The 15,438-nt window shown below is 61.1% G+C and overlaps 5 protein-coding genes across 5 annotated transcripts; 2 read left to right on the top strand and 3 right to left on the bottom strand.

The window, feature by feature from the left end:
- Positions 1-245: 245 nt before the first annotated feature.
- On the bottom strand, positions 246-4,802 carry JDV02_001868 (uncharacterized protein). Its single transcript, XM_047982838.1, has 3 exons — positions 3,367-4,802; positions 830-3,314; positions 246-773 (listed from the first exon to the last, which is right to left on the bottom strand). Exons 1-3 carry the CDS (start codon positions 4,186-4,188, stop codon positions 586-588), a joined length of 3,495 nt encoding a protein of 1,164 aa, XP_047838806.1. The 5' UTR covers positions 4,189-4,802; the 3' UTR covers positions 246-585.
- A 489-nt stretch (positions 4,803-5,291) lies between these two features.
- On the top strand, positions 5,292-7,594 carry JDV02_001867 (uncharacterized protein). Its single transcript, XM_047982837.1, has 3 exons — positions 5,292-5,545; positions 5,599-5,647; positions 5,710-7,594. Exons 1-3 carry the CDS (start codon positions 5,519-5,521, stop codon positions 7,422-7,424), a joined length of 1,791 nt encoding a protein of 596 aa, XP_047838805.1. The 5' UTR covers positions 5,292-5,518; the 3' UTR covers positions 7,425-7,594.
- JDV02_001866 (Triacylglycerol lipase) lies at positions 7,415-8,910 on the bottom strand. Its single transcript, XM_047982836.1, has 6 exons — positions 8,679-8,910; positions 8,535-8,573; positions 8,372-8,405; positions 8,238-8,246; positions 7,996-8,096; positions 7,415-7,859 (listed from the first exon to the last, which is right to left on the bottom strand). Exons 1-6 carry the CDS (start codon positions 8,679-8,681, stop codon positions 7,698-7,700), a joined length of 348 nt encoding a protein of 115 aa, XP_047838804.1. The 5' UTR covers positions 8,682-8,910; the 3' UTR covers positions 7,415-7,697.
- Positions 8,911-9,231: 321 nt separating this feature from the next.
- JDV02_001865 (uncharacterized protein) lies at positions 9,232-10,315 on the top strand. The gene is made up of 2 exons (XM_047982835.1): positions 9,232-9,694; positions 9,934-10,315. Exons 1-2 carry the CDS (start codon positions 9,599-9,601, stop codon positions 10,099-10,101), a joined length of 264 nt encoding a protein of 87 aa, XP_047838803.1. The 5' UTR covers positions 9,232-9,598; the 3' UTR covers positions 10,102-10,315.
- Positions 10,208-14,717, bottom strand: RPB2 (DNA-directed RNA polymerase). Its single transcript, XM_047982834.1, has 3 exons — positions 11,978-14,717; positions 10,695-11,923; positions 10,208-10,644 (listed from the first exon to the last, which is right to left on the bottom strand). The coding sequence occupies exons 1-3, from the start codon at positions 14,396-14,398 to the stop codon at positions 10,482-10,484; spliced, it is 3,813 nt and encodes a 1,270-aa protein (XP_047838802.1). The 5' UTR covers positions 14,399-14,717; the 3' UTR covers positions 10,208-10,481.
- Positions 14,718-15,438: the final 721 nt, after the last annotated feature.

Here is a 15,438-nt window from a genome sequence, read left to right as displayed (position 1 = left end):
AACGCTCCCCATAACTGCCTACCCTAAACCAGCACATTTACGATAAACTCGAACATTTATCTCAACCCTCTTGCTCGCAGAGCCTTCTAGTAATGCACGCCGCTCGTTACGTTCGTGCGCGCTGGCACAGCAAGTACTGCTTCTTGTCTTCTCTGAAAGGTACGCTGGCAAGATGGCCACCCGACGATTATCGTGTTCCTCCTCTATCGGTCGCGAAGCAACGTGAACAGGACATCACGACACACGTACAAACACTCACCGACGCCGCTCGCCAGGAAACCCAGCTGATCAAGGATGTACACCTAGATGGCTACCCAGACTCCTCTCATTCCATAGTTCGCCATGCACTGACAACGCTCTCTATAATGTGCTATCCCGCGACGCCCAGACCCCAACTTCTCTACCAGCCTCGCTGTAGGTCCCAAGCACGACAGGCCCCGAGGTATATATAATCGGGCATTTCGACGCTTAGTACCATGCCACAGTCCTCAAACACAAAGTCTCAACATTCCTTCATCCGCCATGCAGCAAAAGCAAAGTGTAGGTTCCCTCATAACCCCCCGGCAAAGCGCCAGACACTCGCGCTCAGGACAGCACCCACTCACTTCCGCGCTTGATAAACTTGTCAAGCAACAGGCTCACGTCAGTCAGCACGAACCGACAGATGTAGAAGCCAAAGAACTCGGCCGCGTGTCGCGTGCACAACTCTAGTCCGACTTGCGTCTTGTCGGCGTGACGCAGCCCGGGATCCTCGACTTGTCGCGCGATTTGGTCTATTCGCGTCTTCGTCAGCACCACATCATCAACCCGGGGCGTCTCAAAGACTTACCGACTACTTGCGCCGCGTCAAACAAGCGCGCAAGCGAGGCCATGTAATGCGCATTCGGCCCGGAAAACTGCGCCGAGCTCACGTCCCTCTTGGCCGGCCGGCTCGTCGGCTGCGCCGTCATGGGCAGCGTCGGCAGTGTCAACGCCTCCTTGGTCCCCTCCACGCTGCTGAGCCTGCTGTTGTATGCGCCGCCGAGGCCCACGGCCGAGTTCTTAGACCTCAGCCGCCGCCACGAGAACGACGATGATTTGCTCGACATGCTTGGCGCACGCGGCATACTCGTGGACCCGTCGCCCTCAACCACGTTGGACGCTTCCCGAAACAGTGAGCCCGAGCTGTGAACGCCCACCTCGCTGCCGAGCCTCCCCCGCGTCAGCGTTGCTTGCACCTGTTCGAGAACGCCCTCGAGCAACTGCATCTCTTCGAGAACCGCATCCGCGTCGCACGTGTCCACCTTGGCCAGCTTCAGCAGCGCCGCCGTGAGGTAGTCGCAGTTGGCGATCTTGTCTTCCAGGTACTTGAGCTTCACGCCCTTGACCTTCCACACATCTCTGGGGACAAAGAGCTTGGTGCTGAGATAGCCGCCCCTCGGGTGCACCATTGTTTGGTACAGGCAGCGCATCAGCCAGAACGGCCGAAGCATGTAGTCGTTGGGGCAGGGCTCCAGGGCGACGGGCGCATCCATCGACATCGGGTTCGGTGACCCCGGACTGGTCGGCAGATGGAAGCTGTCCTCGAACAGGTGAAGGCCACCCGCTGCGGATCCGTCCGGGTTCTCGCGGAAGCCTGAGCTCAGCGGCGTCGGAAGCGCCGGCACTGCGGGTGCCCGCAAGTTGCCAACCGGCGTGTTGCTCGATGGCGTTCCTGGGGACATGTCCGAGGCATCGTCGAGATTCGACAGAGACACGTTCCTGCTCTTGATGCTCCTCAGACTCGACGACGAGAAGTTCTTGCGAATACGCTGTGCGATGGGCGACCCGGACCGCCCGGCTGCGTCGTCTCCGTCCACTCGCCCTCGGCTGCTGGGCGGTGACCCAAGAGTCATCGTTTGAGTAGGGGGCATTGTCGCCATCGGCGGCGACTCTTGCTGTCTTGCCTCCGCCGACGAGCGAGCCGTGTCGGCCGTGATGGCGTCGGCCTCTCGTCCGACGGGCGTAGACCCCGCATGCGGCTGGCCTGCGTCCTCTCTGACGGGGGTAGGCGGTGGACGGAGTGTGCTCGTTTCGATCTTGAGCTGCTTTGGGTTCTGTCCCGACAGCCGACGGTTGCGAACGCTCTGCGACGAGGCGGACCGTTGAGCGGGTAGCTCCGGCAAAGATTGCATCGGCGGCGGCGCAGATGGCATCAGGTTCTTGGAGACGGGGCCACGTGGCCCCGGCTTCTCGATGGGCGGCAGCGGCTTCATGTCCATCGCCGACGCAGGGTCCGAGGGAGTCTGGCGGTGTGTACCGGCGGCGGCTCTCGACTCGGGTCGCGATATAGATTGCTTCCTGTCTTGGTTCATGATGAAGCTCTCGATGCCATAGCCACGCGTCATCTCCTCGAGCATTCGCTCCTCCTCTTCTGATGAGTCGTCATCGTAAAAGTCGGCAGGCGATTCCTGTCTTTCGGGAATTGGCTCGGGTTGCCGCCGCCGCGGCTTTTCGGTGCCGTATGCCTCGCGCTCCGTCTGGCGCACCCGCTCCCGGGCCATTTCCACCTTTCGCAGCGCCTTGTTGACGATTTCGTCACTCGCGTCGTCGGCGTCGAGATTATCGGAGCCCATCGGTTCGTATCCATCGTCGTATGCTGCCTCAATGGCTGCATCGAGTGCCGTGTCGAATTCGTTCTCTGTGTTGCCGCTGATGCCTCGGAGATGTTTCCTCCTGTAGCCCATAGACGATGTGCGCGAATGGACCGAAGAGCCGCTCGAGCCACCAGACTCGTCGATGGCATCCAACCAAGAGTTCTGACTGCCGTCTCGGCCATACGCCCCGACGTCTGGTGTGTCGCCCCATGATCCAGGTGTGAAGGACCTCTCCTGCGGCAGCGTCTCGTCGGAACCGTCAGTGTAGGGCTTTGCGGGAGACGCTGCGCGAAGGGTCGATAATGGCGGCGGCACAGACTCGCTCTCGCGTCTGGCGGCCTCCTTCTGCTGTCGCAGTCGGGCGGGCGACCGTGAAAAGGCCGAACGCAGCGGCGCACTTGGAGTGCTCGTAGTATTTCGCAAGCTGTCTTCAGAGGCGTCTCTTACGTGGCCATCTCTCCGTTCTCGTGTTGGCGAGGCGCCGGTTCGATACAACGCAGGGCTGCGTCTTGGATCGTCTCTGGCGTAGTTGACCGTGCTGGCCGTTCCAATGACAATTTCCTCGTTGTCGTCTTCGACATCGGGGCTCGGCTGATACTCGTTGCTCTCTGGCCTGGCTGGCAAGGCCTTGTTGGAGTCATTGCTGTTCCAGGGACCCATTTGGTCCAGTTCCTCGATTCGACTGGCATAGGTTCGACGCTAGGAAGCTGTTAGATATGAGTGCCGCATAGGGACAAGAGAGCGAGCTTACAATGGCTTCAAGCTTTTTCTTGTCATCGTCGCCTGACGTTCTGAGGAGCACTTGCTGCAGCAAGTCGCATGCTTCGGCATAGGCTAGCCGGGCCCCCTCAAAGTTTTGTGCGTTGTCCAGTTGGACGGCCGTGTTTGCCTTTTGCAGCGCACGAGAAAGCATGGCTTTCTGGGATGGCGGTTTTGGGGCCTTGGGCCTGGTCAAGTCGACGCTGCTCTTGCCATTGCGGCTTCTGGAACGGTTCCGATCGGCGTAGCCGTCCCGGGCCGGTTCGTTGGGCATTCTGTATAGAGTGTGGGAAGTAGCTGGGCGTATGGGATCGGGCGACGGGCCGGACGTGTCGCGGTCGCTGACGTCGCCGCCGGGCAGGACCTCCAGGCTCAAGGGCCTGCCCTCAGATCCTTCCTCAAGAGGGGGGAGCGGGAGGATTGGAGGCAGGGAGAGGAACGGGACCTTGTTCTCGGCACGCTCCGGTTGATGCGTGGGCGTCAGGGGCCGGTCGAGGTGTGCCGCGGATTCTCGTGTCAATGGGTGTTCCGGGGCATGGAGCGCATATGTTGGGCCAGACGTGGTTGCGGCTTCTGCGACGGCGCGCGGGGGAGGCAGCAGCGACGACGATCGCGGCAGCCGCGCAGGCGAGGCGGAGGCTGAGGCCCTGCGCGATACCTCGAGGGCAGGGGCTGGCCTCGGGCGGGCGGGGGGCTCTCGAGCGGCCGTTGAGGAGGAGGATGCGGAGGAGGAGGAAAGAGTCACGGCAGGTCGGGCGGCGGTGGACGGGGAGAAGAAGACGTCAGAGTCGTCGGCCAGGTTCGGATGGCTCATTCTCCAGGCAGCAGCGGCTCCAGTGTCGTCGTCGACGTCGAATCCAGGCTAGGACAGGGCTCGTCGGCGGGGACACCGTCTAGAGAAACGTCGATCGCAGTCGTGGAGCTTGTGAGTGTTGGTCATGCACGGTCGGGGCCCGCGTCCATGGTTCGCGCACCTCGCCGACTCGTGACTCGTGCGCGCCCCGTGTCGTGTCGTGGGCTCGTGGCGGTCCGGATGGCAGCGGCGGCGAGTGCGACGATCGGCAACCCCTCGATAGGGGCACAACGATGACGAACGGGGGGTTTGATGAAGCTTTACTCGTACTGTGTAGGTTGGTCGGGATTGCGGGCGGCGTCGTCTCTCACCAACAGGCACACACGGCCGTCATGACGCCCGCGTATGAATTGCTGGCGCGTTCGGGGCAGAATGAGAATTGGGGTTCGACTTGGAGGAAAGTTGGCATTGACTGTGTCAGCAAATGTGAGGCGAGGCGTGGATCAAGGCCAAGCCAGCAGGGAGTCGAAGTCGGGCGAGGGAGAGTCGAGAGGGACGGACCCTGGCGGCCGGAGTGTCCAAGGTGTCCGCTTTAGTGGAGTGGAGGGCTCCTGGGGGCGGTGATAGTACCGCAGTGTCGTCCAGGTACTCAAGTTTATGCTGCGGCGAGGCTGCGTCCAAGGTATAGTGGTGTAGGTGGCCAGGGGAGTCGAGGTTCCTGTGCTGTGACCTGGGTAGGCTCGTCAGTGGCTGGGCCGCTGAGGCAGCTCCAAGGGGTGCTGCGGTTCCAATGCTCCAGCCAGGCCCAGGGGCGCGCGGCTATTGGCCCGCCCCTGCCCTTTGCCCTTTTGTATCGGGTGAGGTGGGTGAGGTGACCGCGGTCAGGGGTCCTCGGGGGCCCAAGCACCGCCCGCTAGCCGGACCGATGGCCCACTGAAAAGGCCGCTCTCGAAAAACTGCCTGGGCCCGACCCGAGCAGAAGGGATGCCAGCGATCCATCCAGCAAAGTGTGCTAACTTAGTATCTTGCCGCCATCCGATTACGGCTTGGTGCCCACTGCCGTTTCCAGTTTAGCTGCAGAGGTCCGTCCGCTGCATTATCGAGCTTCCATCCAACCACCATCCCACCCTCAAAGCTCCTACGCACGACGTATCTCGCCGCCAGCTGAAAGCGAGCTCCTCGGCGCGTAGCAGCTCGAGACGTCGTCACGCCGTACGTCGGCCATCAATCTCTATTGGGCACACGATCGGGAGTCACGCCGGCTCATTTCGCGCATTCGCGCACCAGTCGCGCTTATCATCAGTCGGGCTGGCGGGCGATACCGCACCGCACCGCACCGCACCGCATCATCATGGCCAGTGTCGACGACATCTTCAAGGTACAGCCCTGCCAGCCCGTGCGTTTGGCTCGAGTTTCTGACAGTCCAGCCAGAATGCGGGCGTGCCCAGCAAGCGGAAGCTGGACGCCGTCAAGGACCCTAGTTCGTCCCACCCGACCCTCGGCTGGTGTTCTGCCATACTGCTGCTGACAGTCTACCCCCAGACGAGATTTACAAGTCCAGCAAGCTGAGCGCCAACGGCTCTAGCCGCCACGCCCACGTGCAAGACGAGCCGGACGACGACGACCAGGAGGCCGGGCCAGCGGCACCTCCCGACGACGATGGCGACTTCGGCCCCGCGATGCCACCTGGCGACGATGACGATGGCGATGATGAAGAAGGCCGCTTCTTTGGCGGCGGCATCACCAAGCAAGAGTCCCAGATCCTCGACTACGTAGAGGGAGCCGGTGAGGCCGACCAGGGCCCCGAGAAGATCGACGTCCCATGGCTGCGCAAGACGGCCGCCAATCTCGAGAAGCGCATCGCCAAGAACGCCGAGCTGCGCGCCAAATTCGAGAGCGAGCCGCAAAAGTTCATCGGCAGCGAAGGCGACCTCGACGCCGACATCAAGAGCCTGTCTATACTGTCCGAGCACCCGGACCTGTATCCTGAGTTTGTTAAGCTCGGGTGCGTCGCCAACCTGGCCGGTCTGCTTGCGCACGACAACACGGACATTGCCATTGACGTCATGGAGATTATTGGTGAGCTGACGGACGAGGACGTCGCCGCCGAGGATGAGCAGTGGAACGCATTGGTGGACGCCCTGATCGACGGCGACGTCGTGGGCCTACTCGTGTCCAATTTCTCGCGCCTCAACGAAGACGACGAGACGGATCGCAACGGCGTCTACTATGCGCTCGGCATCCTCGAGAACCTCTGCTCGAGGTCCGCAACGGCCACTCGTGTCGGTAGCGAGGCGGCACTACTAAAGTGGCTCTTGCAGCGCATTCAGCGCAAGGAATCCGTCGTCTCCCAGAACAAACAGTACGCGGCTGAGATCCTCGCCATCCTCGCCCAGTCATCCCCCGAGTCTCGGCGGCGCATCATCGACCAGGACGCCACAGACACGCTGCTGCAACTCGTGGCGCCCTACCGGAAACGCGATCCCGACAAGGGCGGCGAGGAGGAGGAATACATGGAGAACATTTTCGAGGCCCTCACGTGTCTCGCCGACGAGCCGTCGGGCAAGGACAAGTTCATCGAGGCAGAGGGCGTCGAGCTGTGCCTCATCATGCTCCGGGAGGGCAAGATGAGCAAGGCCCCGGCCCTGCGTCTCCTCGACCACGCGGCCGGGGGGCGCGCCGGCGGCGCCGTGTGCTCCAAGCTCGTCGAGGCGGGCGGCCTCAAGGGCATCTTCACGCTCTTCGGCAAGACGCACGACCACCGCTTCCTCGAGCACCTGCTCGGCATCCTGGCCTCGATGCTCCGCCTGCTGCCCGCGACCTCGCCCGAGCGCATCCGCACGCTGGCCAAGTTCGTCGAGAAGGACTACGCCAAGGCCGCCAAGCTGGTGGCGCTGCACCGCGAGTACAGCGCCCGCGTCGCCCGCGCCGAGGAGGAGCACAGGCGGCGGCGGGAGGACCCCGATGACGACGACGACGCGACGACGGACCCAGACGAGGCCGAGGTGGAGCTCCTGTCGCGGAGGCTGGACGCGGGGCTCTTCACGTTGCAGCAGATCGATGCCTCGCTGGCGTGGCTCGTGGCCGAGGACGCGGGCGCGCGCAGGAAGATCCGGCAGCTGCTGGCGGAGCGCGACGAAGACCTCGCGGCCATTGGAACCGTCATCAAGGAGCAGCGGGCCGGATTGGATACCCAGGAGGAGGACAGCAAGGATCTAAGCGACATGTTGGGGGCGTTGCTCGAGTTCCTGGAGTGAAAATATAGACTCGTGCCAACGTCTCTGTAACGATGTGTATGTATTCATGTAAAACAGGGCCATCCATGCATCCATGGCTGGAGGACGTACAAGGTCCCCATCAGCCCGTGTCGGCTGCCATCACCGCCACCACGACCGCGCCTCCTTCCATTGAAACAATGCTACACGCCCCCTTCTTCATCCACCCGTCGCACATACACACACTCACGCATGCACATACGCCATGTACACGCCGGAGCCTCAATCCGTCCGTCTGTTCGTGCAACGACCAAATCACGCCTTCTCAGGCGGCACAGGCTTGACGTCAAAGACGGCGCTGAGGAGATTCTTGACGACGCCGGCCTGGCCCTTCTGGCCGGCGTCCTTGATGGCCTTGATCTCCTTGTCAGCCTCCTTGGTGGCCTCGTCCTCGGCCTCCTTGTTGCCTCTGCTGTGCTGTAGCGGGGCGAGCGTCAGCATCTGTCTGCTCGCCAGTCTGTCTCCGTGTCCGCGTCGCCTTTTGTGAAGATGGAGAGGACGGAGGGGGGCATGAGATGATGCGGTGGCATGGCGTGGGCTATGGCCGGCGTACCTCTGACTCAAACTTCTTGAACTCGTCGTCCTTGCGGGCCTTATACTCGGCAATCTCCTTCTTGGCCTCGTCGCGGGCCTCTCTGACGCGCTTCGTCCGGACTGTCGCCCAACGCCCATACACGGTCAGCACATCTCTCCGTTTTACATTTGTTCGTTTCTTGCTGCCTTCTTTGACTGCTGCCTTGGCCGGCGCTCGTCTTCGTCGGGGCGGAAGGGGACAAGGATACGGGAGCTACCGACATTCTCGGGCTAGTGTGACAGCGAGCGAGCACGAGTTAGCGAGGACAACAACGGCTATGACAAGCGGAGAGCAGCAGTGGAGGTGGTGCACAGGTATAGGTGCGACGTGGAAGCGGGGGAGAGGCGCGACGCACCCTTCTGGACAATCTTGGACGCTTCCCTCTCAGCCTGCGCGGTTCGGCTTCGTTAGCATTCCCGCGTCTATCTCGTCCTCAGCTCGGGCGAGCGGGCGAACGTAGTAATTGCGCAAGCCACGACTCCAGCGAGGAATGGGGGTTCGGGGGCGGCGTTACGCACGTCGAGGAGGGTCTGGATGCCCGCCGAGTTCTGGGCCGACTGCATCGCCGTTAGCTTTGGGTTCCCCTTTCATTGTGCACCCCGCGGGGGCGAGAGGAGGGTATTTGGCAGGGCAGAGCTGGGGTGCAGCGCGGCGCAACGCACCATGATGGGCGGGAGAGTGGTGGACGGATGTATGGATGGGGATAGGCAACCCGGCGTCGGTCGTCGGTTGGGGGGGTTATGAGGTAGAGACGGCTCCGCTCGTGTGTGCGTCGGGCGCGCGGGCAGGTTCGTGTTCGGTGCGGGCGGCGGCGGCGAGATGCGAGCGAAGGCAGAAGGGGAGGCGGTTTCTAGAGGACGAGAGCTGTCGTGGATGAGGGATGTGTGGTTGAGGTGGAGGATGACGGCAGGTCAGCCACTGCAGCTGTCGGGAGGTACCAGAGGCACCTGCAGGTGCGTCCGGGTCTCAGCGAACCGCCGACGAGCTGGCGTTGGTTACTGGTACCTGTAACGAACGAGGCTAGGGAGGGAGAGTTATTAGTACTTGCTCGCCAGCCCATATTCCGCAGGATTGCAAGTACCTTGCCTTCCCCTAGCACCCTGCCCGCAGCGCAGCGTCTCCAGCTCCCATCCAGCAACGGCAGCCCCACCGCCGGCGCCGTGAGTAGCCTGGAGCTTTCCAGGTTTCTGAACCGCACCGGACTGCACGGCACCACAGCACCCGACACCACCCATCGCCGCAGCGCCGGACCCGAAATTCAACCAACATCCATCGCGCGCATCGCAGCCTCGTTCGGTCGTTCTTCATACCTCTCCTCCGTCCACCACCTCGAATCCTCCCCTTTCCGCCTTGCCATACGTCTCCTCCCCTTCCCAAGCGACTAGAAGAAAAACCTCCACCCGACCGATCACGCACAGAATACATACAGCCAGGCAGACACCCGTACGATGATTCGGGCGCCGTATCGACTTTGAGAGCCTCGACGACGAGCCCGCGACACCACCACCTACAAACCGGCCTGCACAGAAGAGAGGGAAGAAACCCGCTAACCAGCTGGCTGGTCAGACAGCACGTCCGTCAAATGTCGCGCGCCTCCAAGCTCACCCTCGGGGGCACCTCGCTCTTCGCCGCCGCCACCATTGTCTTTGTGCATTTCCAGCAAAAGGCTGAGCAGGCTGTACGTAGTGGGCTCCTCTTTTCACAACTTGCTACTCTTTTGCCTACTGCTCTTCTTTTGCCGCTTGCTTCTTCTTTTGCCTCTTGCTCTTCTTTTGCCTCTTGCCGCTCCTCCTTTGCCTCTTGCTCCTCCTCCTCCTACTCCTCCCCTTCCATCCTTCTCTCACCCAATGAATCAACGAATCGACAAAAGAAATACCCGAATAGGAATCTAGGCTGACACACCATCAAACAACCTAGGCCATGCACGAAGGCGTCGTCCGCGACTTGGAGCAGCAGCGCGTCAAGCGCGAGCGCCAGCTCGACTTCGACATGCAGCGCGCCCTCGAGCAAGAGTACAAGCAGCATCAGACGGTCCGCGACTCGACGTCAGAAACAGACGACGGCAAGGCGCCCGCCCCGAGATAGAAACACAAGGAGGAGCCGCCCTCGCGACGGTTCGATCGTGCTACGCACTTGTACCAACAGGACCTGTATCACCACACAACACACTTCACTGTACAATACTCATTTGGCGTTGCCCTGTGTATTATCCTACTATTGATACAACGCGCCCAGGGTGCGCCGGGCACTTATAGTGTGACAAGAGACAGCGAGTAAGAAGAAGCAACCAACCCGTTCCCCATCAATGCATGCGCCTCATCTCGACCCCCCTCGAGCCAGTCCCCTCAGAGCCAGCCTCGTCAAAGGGGGATGCTTTATATTCATTCTTGTCCTTTAAACTCCCCGTGCTCCGCCTGTACACCGCCCTCCTCGTCTTGGCCTCTCTGCGCCGTTGCGCATCCAGCTCAGCGCACCGACGCGCCAGAGCGGTTCGTAAACATGCGCGCCGCAATGTTCATCGACTGCAGCTCCTGGAACAGGAGCTTGGCGGCGTACGGGATGTGGATCTGCGCAATCTTGGTCTTGTTCTTGCACGGGCGGCACTCGAACGACTGCTTGGACAGGTTCCTGCGCAAGGTCAGCTCACGTTACTCGTCTTGCCGGCACAGAGGACTTACGCAATCGGCGTCATGAGTCCGCAAATCTCGCAAATGTGGACTCGGAACGCGTCCGACACCTCAAACAGACGCTCCTTCAAGAAGGCGGCCGCACCGTGAGCAATCATACAGTCACGCTCCATTTCTCCGAATCGGAGACCACCGTCTCGCGCTCGGCCCTCCACGGGCTGTCTCGTCATGATCTGCACCGGACCGCGGGCTCGCGCGTGGATCTTGTCGTCCACCATGTGGCGCAGACGCTGGTAGTACGTCGGGCCGAAGAAGACCTGGGCCCTCAGCTTGCGGCCCGTGTGACCGTTGTACATGATCTCGAAGCCGCGAGACTGGTATCCGTGCTTGCGCAGTAGCTCTGACACCGAGTCCACCGTGACGTCGGTGAAGGGCGTGGCGTCACCTTCCATGCCCTCCAGCGTGGAAACTTTACTAAGGAGACACTCAATCAAGTGAGCAATCGTCATTCGCGACGGGATGGCGTGCGGGTTGATGATGATGTCGGGCGTGACGCCTTCCCGCGTAAAGGGCATGTCCTCCTGTCGGTACGTGACGCCAATCGTACCCTTTTGACCGTGGCGAGACGCAAACTTGTCGCCAATCTGCGGCACCTTGGTCGTCCGCACCCGCACCTTGACGTACTTGACATTGTCCGCGTTGACCGTCACGATGACCGAGTCGACAATGCCGTTCTCGGTGCTTCGCAGCGGCGTGGAAATGTCGCGTCTCTGGTGCACCATGGTGCGCGTCCCCAGATCCTGGCTCTCCTGGTCGATCGGCGCCGTCTTGCCGATGATGATGTCCTCTCCCGACACACGCACACCCGGCGCGACGATGCCGTCTTCGTCGAGCTTGTCGTACGTGCCGTGCTTCATTCGCAGGGTGCTCTGGTGGAACGGCTTCTCAAACACCTCGGTGTAGTTGAGGCCGACCTTCTTCTCCTGGTCCGAGTACGACCGGAAGAAGAGACTGCGGAACAGGCCACGGTCGATGCTGCTCTGGTTCATGATGACGGAGTCTTCCTGGTTGTAGCCCGAGTAGCAAGCAATGGCTACTATCGCATTCTGGCCTGCGGGCAATTCTCTGAACTTGAGGAACTCCATCGACCGCGTCGTGGCCAGCGGCTTCTGAGGGTAGTAGAGGATGTTGGACATGGTGTCCATGCGGCGCGAGTAGTTGGTGAGGAAGAAGCCCATGGCTTGCTTACCCATGGCGGATTGGTAGGTGTTACGGGGGGACTGCAGCCGTCAGTGACGTGAGCACACCCAACAAGAAGCGAATGAAGGACTTACCTGATTGTGGTCTGGGAAGGGAATGATGCTGGCGCAGATGCCCAGGATCATGCTGGGGTGAATCTCGCAGTGAGTGTACATGTGTGTCGTCGGGTTAGTCCTCGTCTTCAGGCGCTTGTTAAGATCATCGCCAGGGTCATCGTCCACTGCAACGCCAGCCTTTTGCAGGCGGTAGAGCTCTAGGTCCTCGGGCGTCATGCAGATCATGGATGTCTCCTCTTCCTCCGCATCCAGGTACTCCACGGCGCCGGCCTTGATAAGGCCTTCCCAGCCCATCTTCATGCTCGGGTCCTCTAGCGGCTCGGACTGTTCCTTGGCAAGCCTGTTGACGAGGTCCTTGGTCAACACCAATTGCCCCTTGCCCACGCCCGTCTCGTGGTCATCTTCCTGCTGCACGGTGAAGACGGGCCGCATGACTCGGCCCGCGTCGGAAAAGACCTTGAATTCTTGGTCTCTGATCTCTCTGATGAGGGACACCTCAAACGGAAGGTAGTTCTTCCGCCGCGTGTCCAGCACCTGACTCACCAGGTGCTTTGGGTCTTGGTGCACGCCAACCCAGACTCCGTTGACGAAGATCTTGGTCGCGTGGGGGTATCTCAGCGGCTCATACTCCTCCACCACCTCCATGCCTCGGTTGATCATGAACTCGACGAGCGGCTCCGCCGGCGAGCCGACACTGACGTAGCACATGAGAGACAAGTTCTTGACCAGACCGCAAGCCTGTCCCTCTGGCGTTTCAGCCGGGCAGACAAGGCCCCAATGTGTATTGTGCAGCTGGCGAGGCTTGGCCAGCTTGCCGTCACGACCGATGGGCGTGTTCGTCCGCCGCAGATGCGACAGGGTCGAGGCGAACGTGTAGCGGTTCAGCACCTGAGACACACCGGCCGTGGAGCTCATGGCCTTCTTCTGATCGCCCCAGTTGCCCGTGGCCAGGGAGTACTTCAAGCCGTTGGACAGCGTGCCGGGCTTGATACCCACTGCCAGGTTGAAGTGCCGGTTGCCCTCGACGCATCGCCGCAGGTAGTTTGCGAGCTCGGTGTTCATGCGGCGCATTATGCCACGGAACAGCTTGGCCAGCAATGGACCCGCCAGGTCGAGGCGCTTCTTGCCGAAGTGGTCGCGGTCGTCAGGCTCGCGTCGGCCGAGAGCGCACTGCAGCAGCTTGTGCACCATGTAGCCGAGGAAGAAGGCCTTTCTCGTCTCGCTGCCCTCGGCCTGGGAGATGTGAGGCAGCGTCTCTTTTTGCAGGATGTCCTTAGCCACTCGCACACGCTTCTCACGACCGAGACCAGCCTGGTCTCGGTTGCCTCGCTTTCCAATGAAGTCGAGCGCCACCTCTCGGTCCTGGACACAAAAGGCCTCTTCAATGCAGGGACGCAGCATTTCCAGCATCTGGCTGTCCTTGCGGTCGTAGCAAATATGATTGAGGATGTCTTCGTCAGAAACGACGCCCAAGGCTCGGAAGACGATGGCGACGGGCAGATCAGACTTGACGAATGGGAGAGTGGTGTGAATGGTCTGGCCGAAGCCGCCACGGGCAGAGTCGCCCTTGCCGTACAGCTTCAGCATGAGGCTGGAAATGAGGCGGGATCCCTTCTCCAGCGCGCTTCGAATCTCGGCCGTGTACGTGTAGGGGCTCGGCTGGGCCTTCTTGAAGACCTGGACAATGTTGGCGGCGGACCGCTCCTGGGCAATGAGCACCTTTTCGCTGCCGTTGATGACAAAGTAGCCACCTTGGTCGTAGGGGCACTCGTTGACCATGAAGAGGTTCTCGTCGGACTCGCGGCTCAAATGGCAAATCTTGGACTTGACCATGATGGGCAGCTTGCCGACGAAAACCATGTTCTTCCAGCTCGAGGGTTTGCCAGGGTGCTTCTGCTCCTCGTCTTCTTCTGCCTCGTTCTCTCCAGTCTCCTCGGCCTCCCAGATCAAAGTCGTGGGATGCTTGCCGGTCTTGGCCAGCTCTTCCTGCTGCGCATCCGTCATCTCGTGGAGCGGCACCTCCTTCTCGATGGCGGCGTGGACCTTTTTGGTGATTTTGATGTACAACGGGCTGGCGTACGTCAAGTTGCGGTCTCGGCACTCGTACGGGAGCAGGGACGTCACGGTGCCGTCCGTTTCGGAGATGGTCGGGCGCGACACCATGACATGGCCAAACTTGATCTCATATCGCCGCAGGGCAATCTTGACGCCATTGGGCGAGGGCGGGTTCGGCTGGTCGAGCTGAATCGTCGAGTACTCGTTGACAAGGTCCTGAATGGTCGTCTGGGTGAACTCGTCGAAAGAGTCGGTCTGCTGGGAAACGAGGCCCTTGGTCTCGAAAAAGGACGAGATGACGGTCCAGCAGTCCTCGGGCGTGATGCCCTCCTCCTCCTCCTCGCCGTAGTTTTCGTAGTCGTAGTCGTCCTCGTAGTCCGCCATGGTGTCCGTGACGCTATCCGAGCGTCTGTCTGTCCTCTGTGCCTGCGATTTTTTCGAGCCGCGTGCGCCAGGCGGGTCCCGTCACTCAGAGAGCACGGTCGTCGGTCCTCGCGCGCCGTTGACACTCGACGGGGCGCGATGCTCGGCAGGCGGTGCGAAATGAGCGAGGGCGGGTCAGTGCTGGACCTGGCGCCTGTGGCACCGCGTGGGCATCGGCAAGCGCAGCCCAGGAATGAGCGACGGCTGATGCGGGCGACGAGCGGCAGGCGATGGAGGCGATGGGCGAGCGTCGAGGCTCGAGATGCGTGTTGTGCAGAAGTTTTGACGACGAAGTGCCACCGAGTTGTCGCTGCTTTGCTTTGACGCGCCGTGGAGGAGAGTCTCTAGGGCGCTAGTCTGCAGTTGGCCTAGCGGCGTCAGTGTCTGCGTGGGCGATTAGCTAAGCTGGTAATGAGTAGGTACATATCCTCCTGGCCCGGTCCCCGCAAGCACGGGTGCCTGTGGCGGCAACAGTGGGCCGCTTCAGCGCAGTCGCTCCCCGGCCCTGTGCCCCTGCAGCTTCGGTTCTGAGGAAACCGAGAACCTCCACTGTTGCCTGTCACTTCAGTGATGGATGTTTAGGTACGCTGGGAATTTGCTCCAGCTCGGCACACTATAAAACACATGCAAACCTTACCAAAATGGAAGCTTCTTGAACGTGCTCTTGGAAAATCGTCGCAGTGTGTTTCCGAGCAACTGATGTCTCCTGGCACGTGGCGTCGGCCTGGTTTGCCGACCTGCGCAGCGTGATCATTCCCATCTCTTTCTCCGTGTTACGTAGGTAGCCTGCGCTGCCCCGACAAGTGCCGGCGACAGCATGCACACGTGAAGGCGACAACGAGGGAACAAGTACGGAGCTGCTCCCAATGTCGGTGACTTCTCTGGGATCTATGAGACTGCGAATGGACAGGCGGCGCCACCATTTGGGGGCGTTCAAAGTATCGCACCATTTCGCTCACACGCACTGCTGCTTCGTCCATGAAGATGGGGCACGATCTTGT

This window comes from Purpureocillium takamizusanense, chromosome 2 (genome assembly GCF_022605165.1).
Source record: "Purpureocillium takamizusanense chromosome 2, complete sequence".
Taxonomy (NCBI): Eukaryota; Fungi; Ascomycota; class Sordariomycetes; order Hypocreales; family Ophiocordycipitaceae; genus Purpureocillium; species Purpureocillium takamizusanense.
The sequence above is the reverse complement of the archived record's forward strand: the minus strand, read 5'-3'. Positions and strand labels throughout refer to the sequence as shown.

Excerpts from the sequence above, each read along its gene's own strand:
- JDV02_001865 (XM_047982835.1), top strand. The coding sequence starts at position 9,599 with ATGTCGCGCGCCTCCAAGCTCACCCTCGGGGGCACCTCGCTCTTCGCC. Across the intron at positions 9,695-9,933 it reads AGCAAAAGGCTGAGCAGGCT|GCCATGCACGAAGGCGTCGT; the intron begins GTACGTAGTGGG and ends CAAACAACCTAG.
- JDV02_001866 (XM_047982836.1), bottom strand. Across the intron at positions 8,406-8,534 it reads GCATCCAGACCCTCCTCGAC|GCTGAGAGGGAAGCGTCCAA; the intron begins GTGCGTAACGCC and ends CGAACCGCGCAG. Across the intron at positions 7,860-7,995 it reads TCAAGAAGTTTGAGTCAGAG|CACAGCAGAGGCAACAAGGA; the intron begins GTACGCCGGCCA and ends GCCCCGCTACAG.
- RPB2 (XM_047982834.1), bottom strand. The coding sequence starts at position 14,398 with ATGGCGGACTACGAGGACGACTACGACTACGAAAACTACGGCGAGGAG. Across the intron at positions 11,924-11,977 it reads CCTTCCCAGACCACAATCAG|TCCCCCCGTAACACCTACCA; the intron begins GTAAGTCCTTCA and ends TGACGGCTGCAG. Across the intron at positions 10,645-10,694 it reads GGACTCATGACGCCGATTGC|GAACCTGTCCAAGCAGTCGT; the intron begins GTAAGTCCTCTG and ends GACCTTGCGCAG.
- JDV02_001868 (XM_047982838.1), bottom strand. The coding sequence starts at position 4,188 with ATGAGCCATCCGAACCTGGCCGACGACTCTGACGTCTTCTTCTCCCCG. Across the intron at positions 3,315-3,366 it reads AGAAAAAGCTTGAAGCCATT|CGTCGAACCTATGCCAGTCG; the intron begins GTAAGCTCGCTC and ends ACAGCTTCCTAG. Across the intron at positions 774-829 it reads TGACGCGGCGCAAGTAGTCG|ACCAAATCGCGCGACAAGTC; the intron begins GTAAGTCTTTGA and ends AGACGCGAATAG.
- JDV02_001867 (XM_047982837.1), top strand. The coding sequence starts at position 5,519 with ATGGCCAGTGTCGACGACATCTTCAAG. Across the intron at positions 5,546-5,598 it reads GTGTCGACGACATCTTCAAG|AATGCGGGCGTGCCCAGCAA; the intron begins GTACAGCCCTGC and ends CAGTCCAGCCAG. Across the intron at positions 5,648-5,709 it reads GGACGCCGTCAAGGACCCTA|ACGAGATTTACAAGTCCAGC; the intron begins GTTCGTCCCACC and ends GTCTACCCCCAG.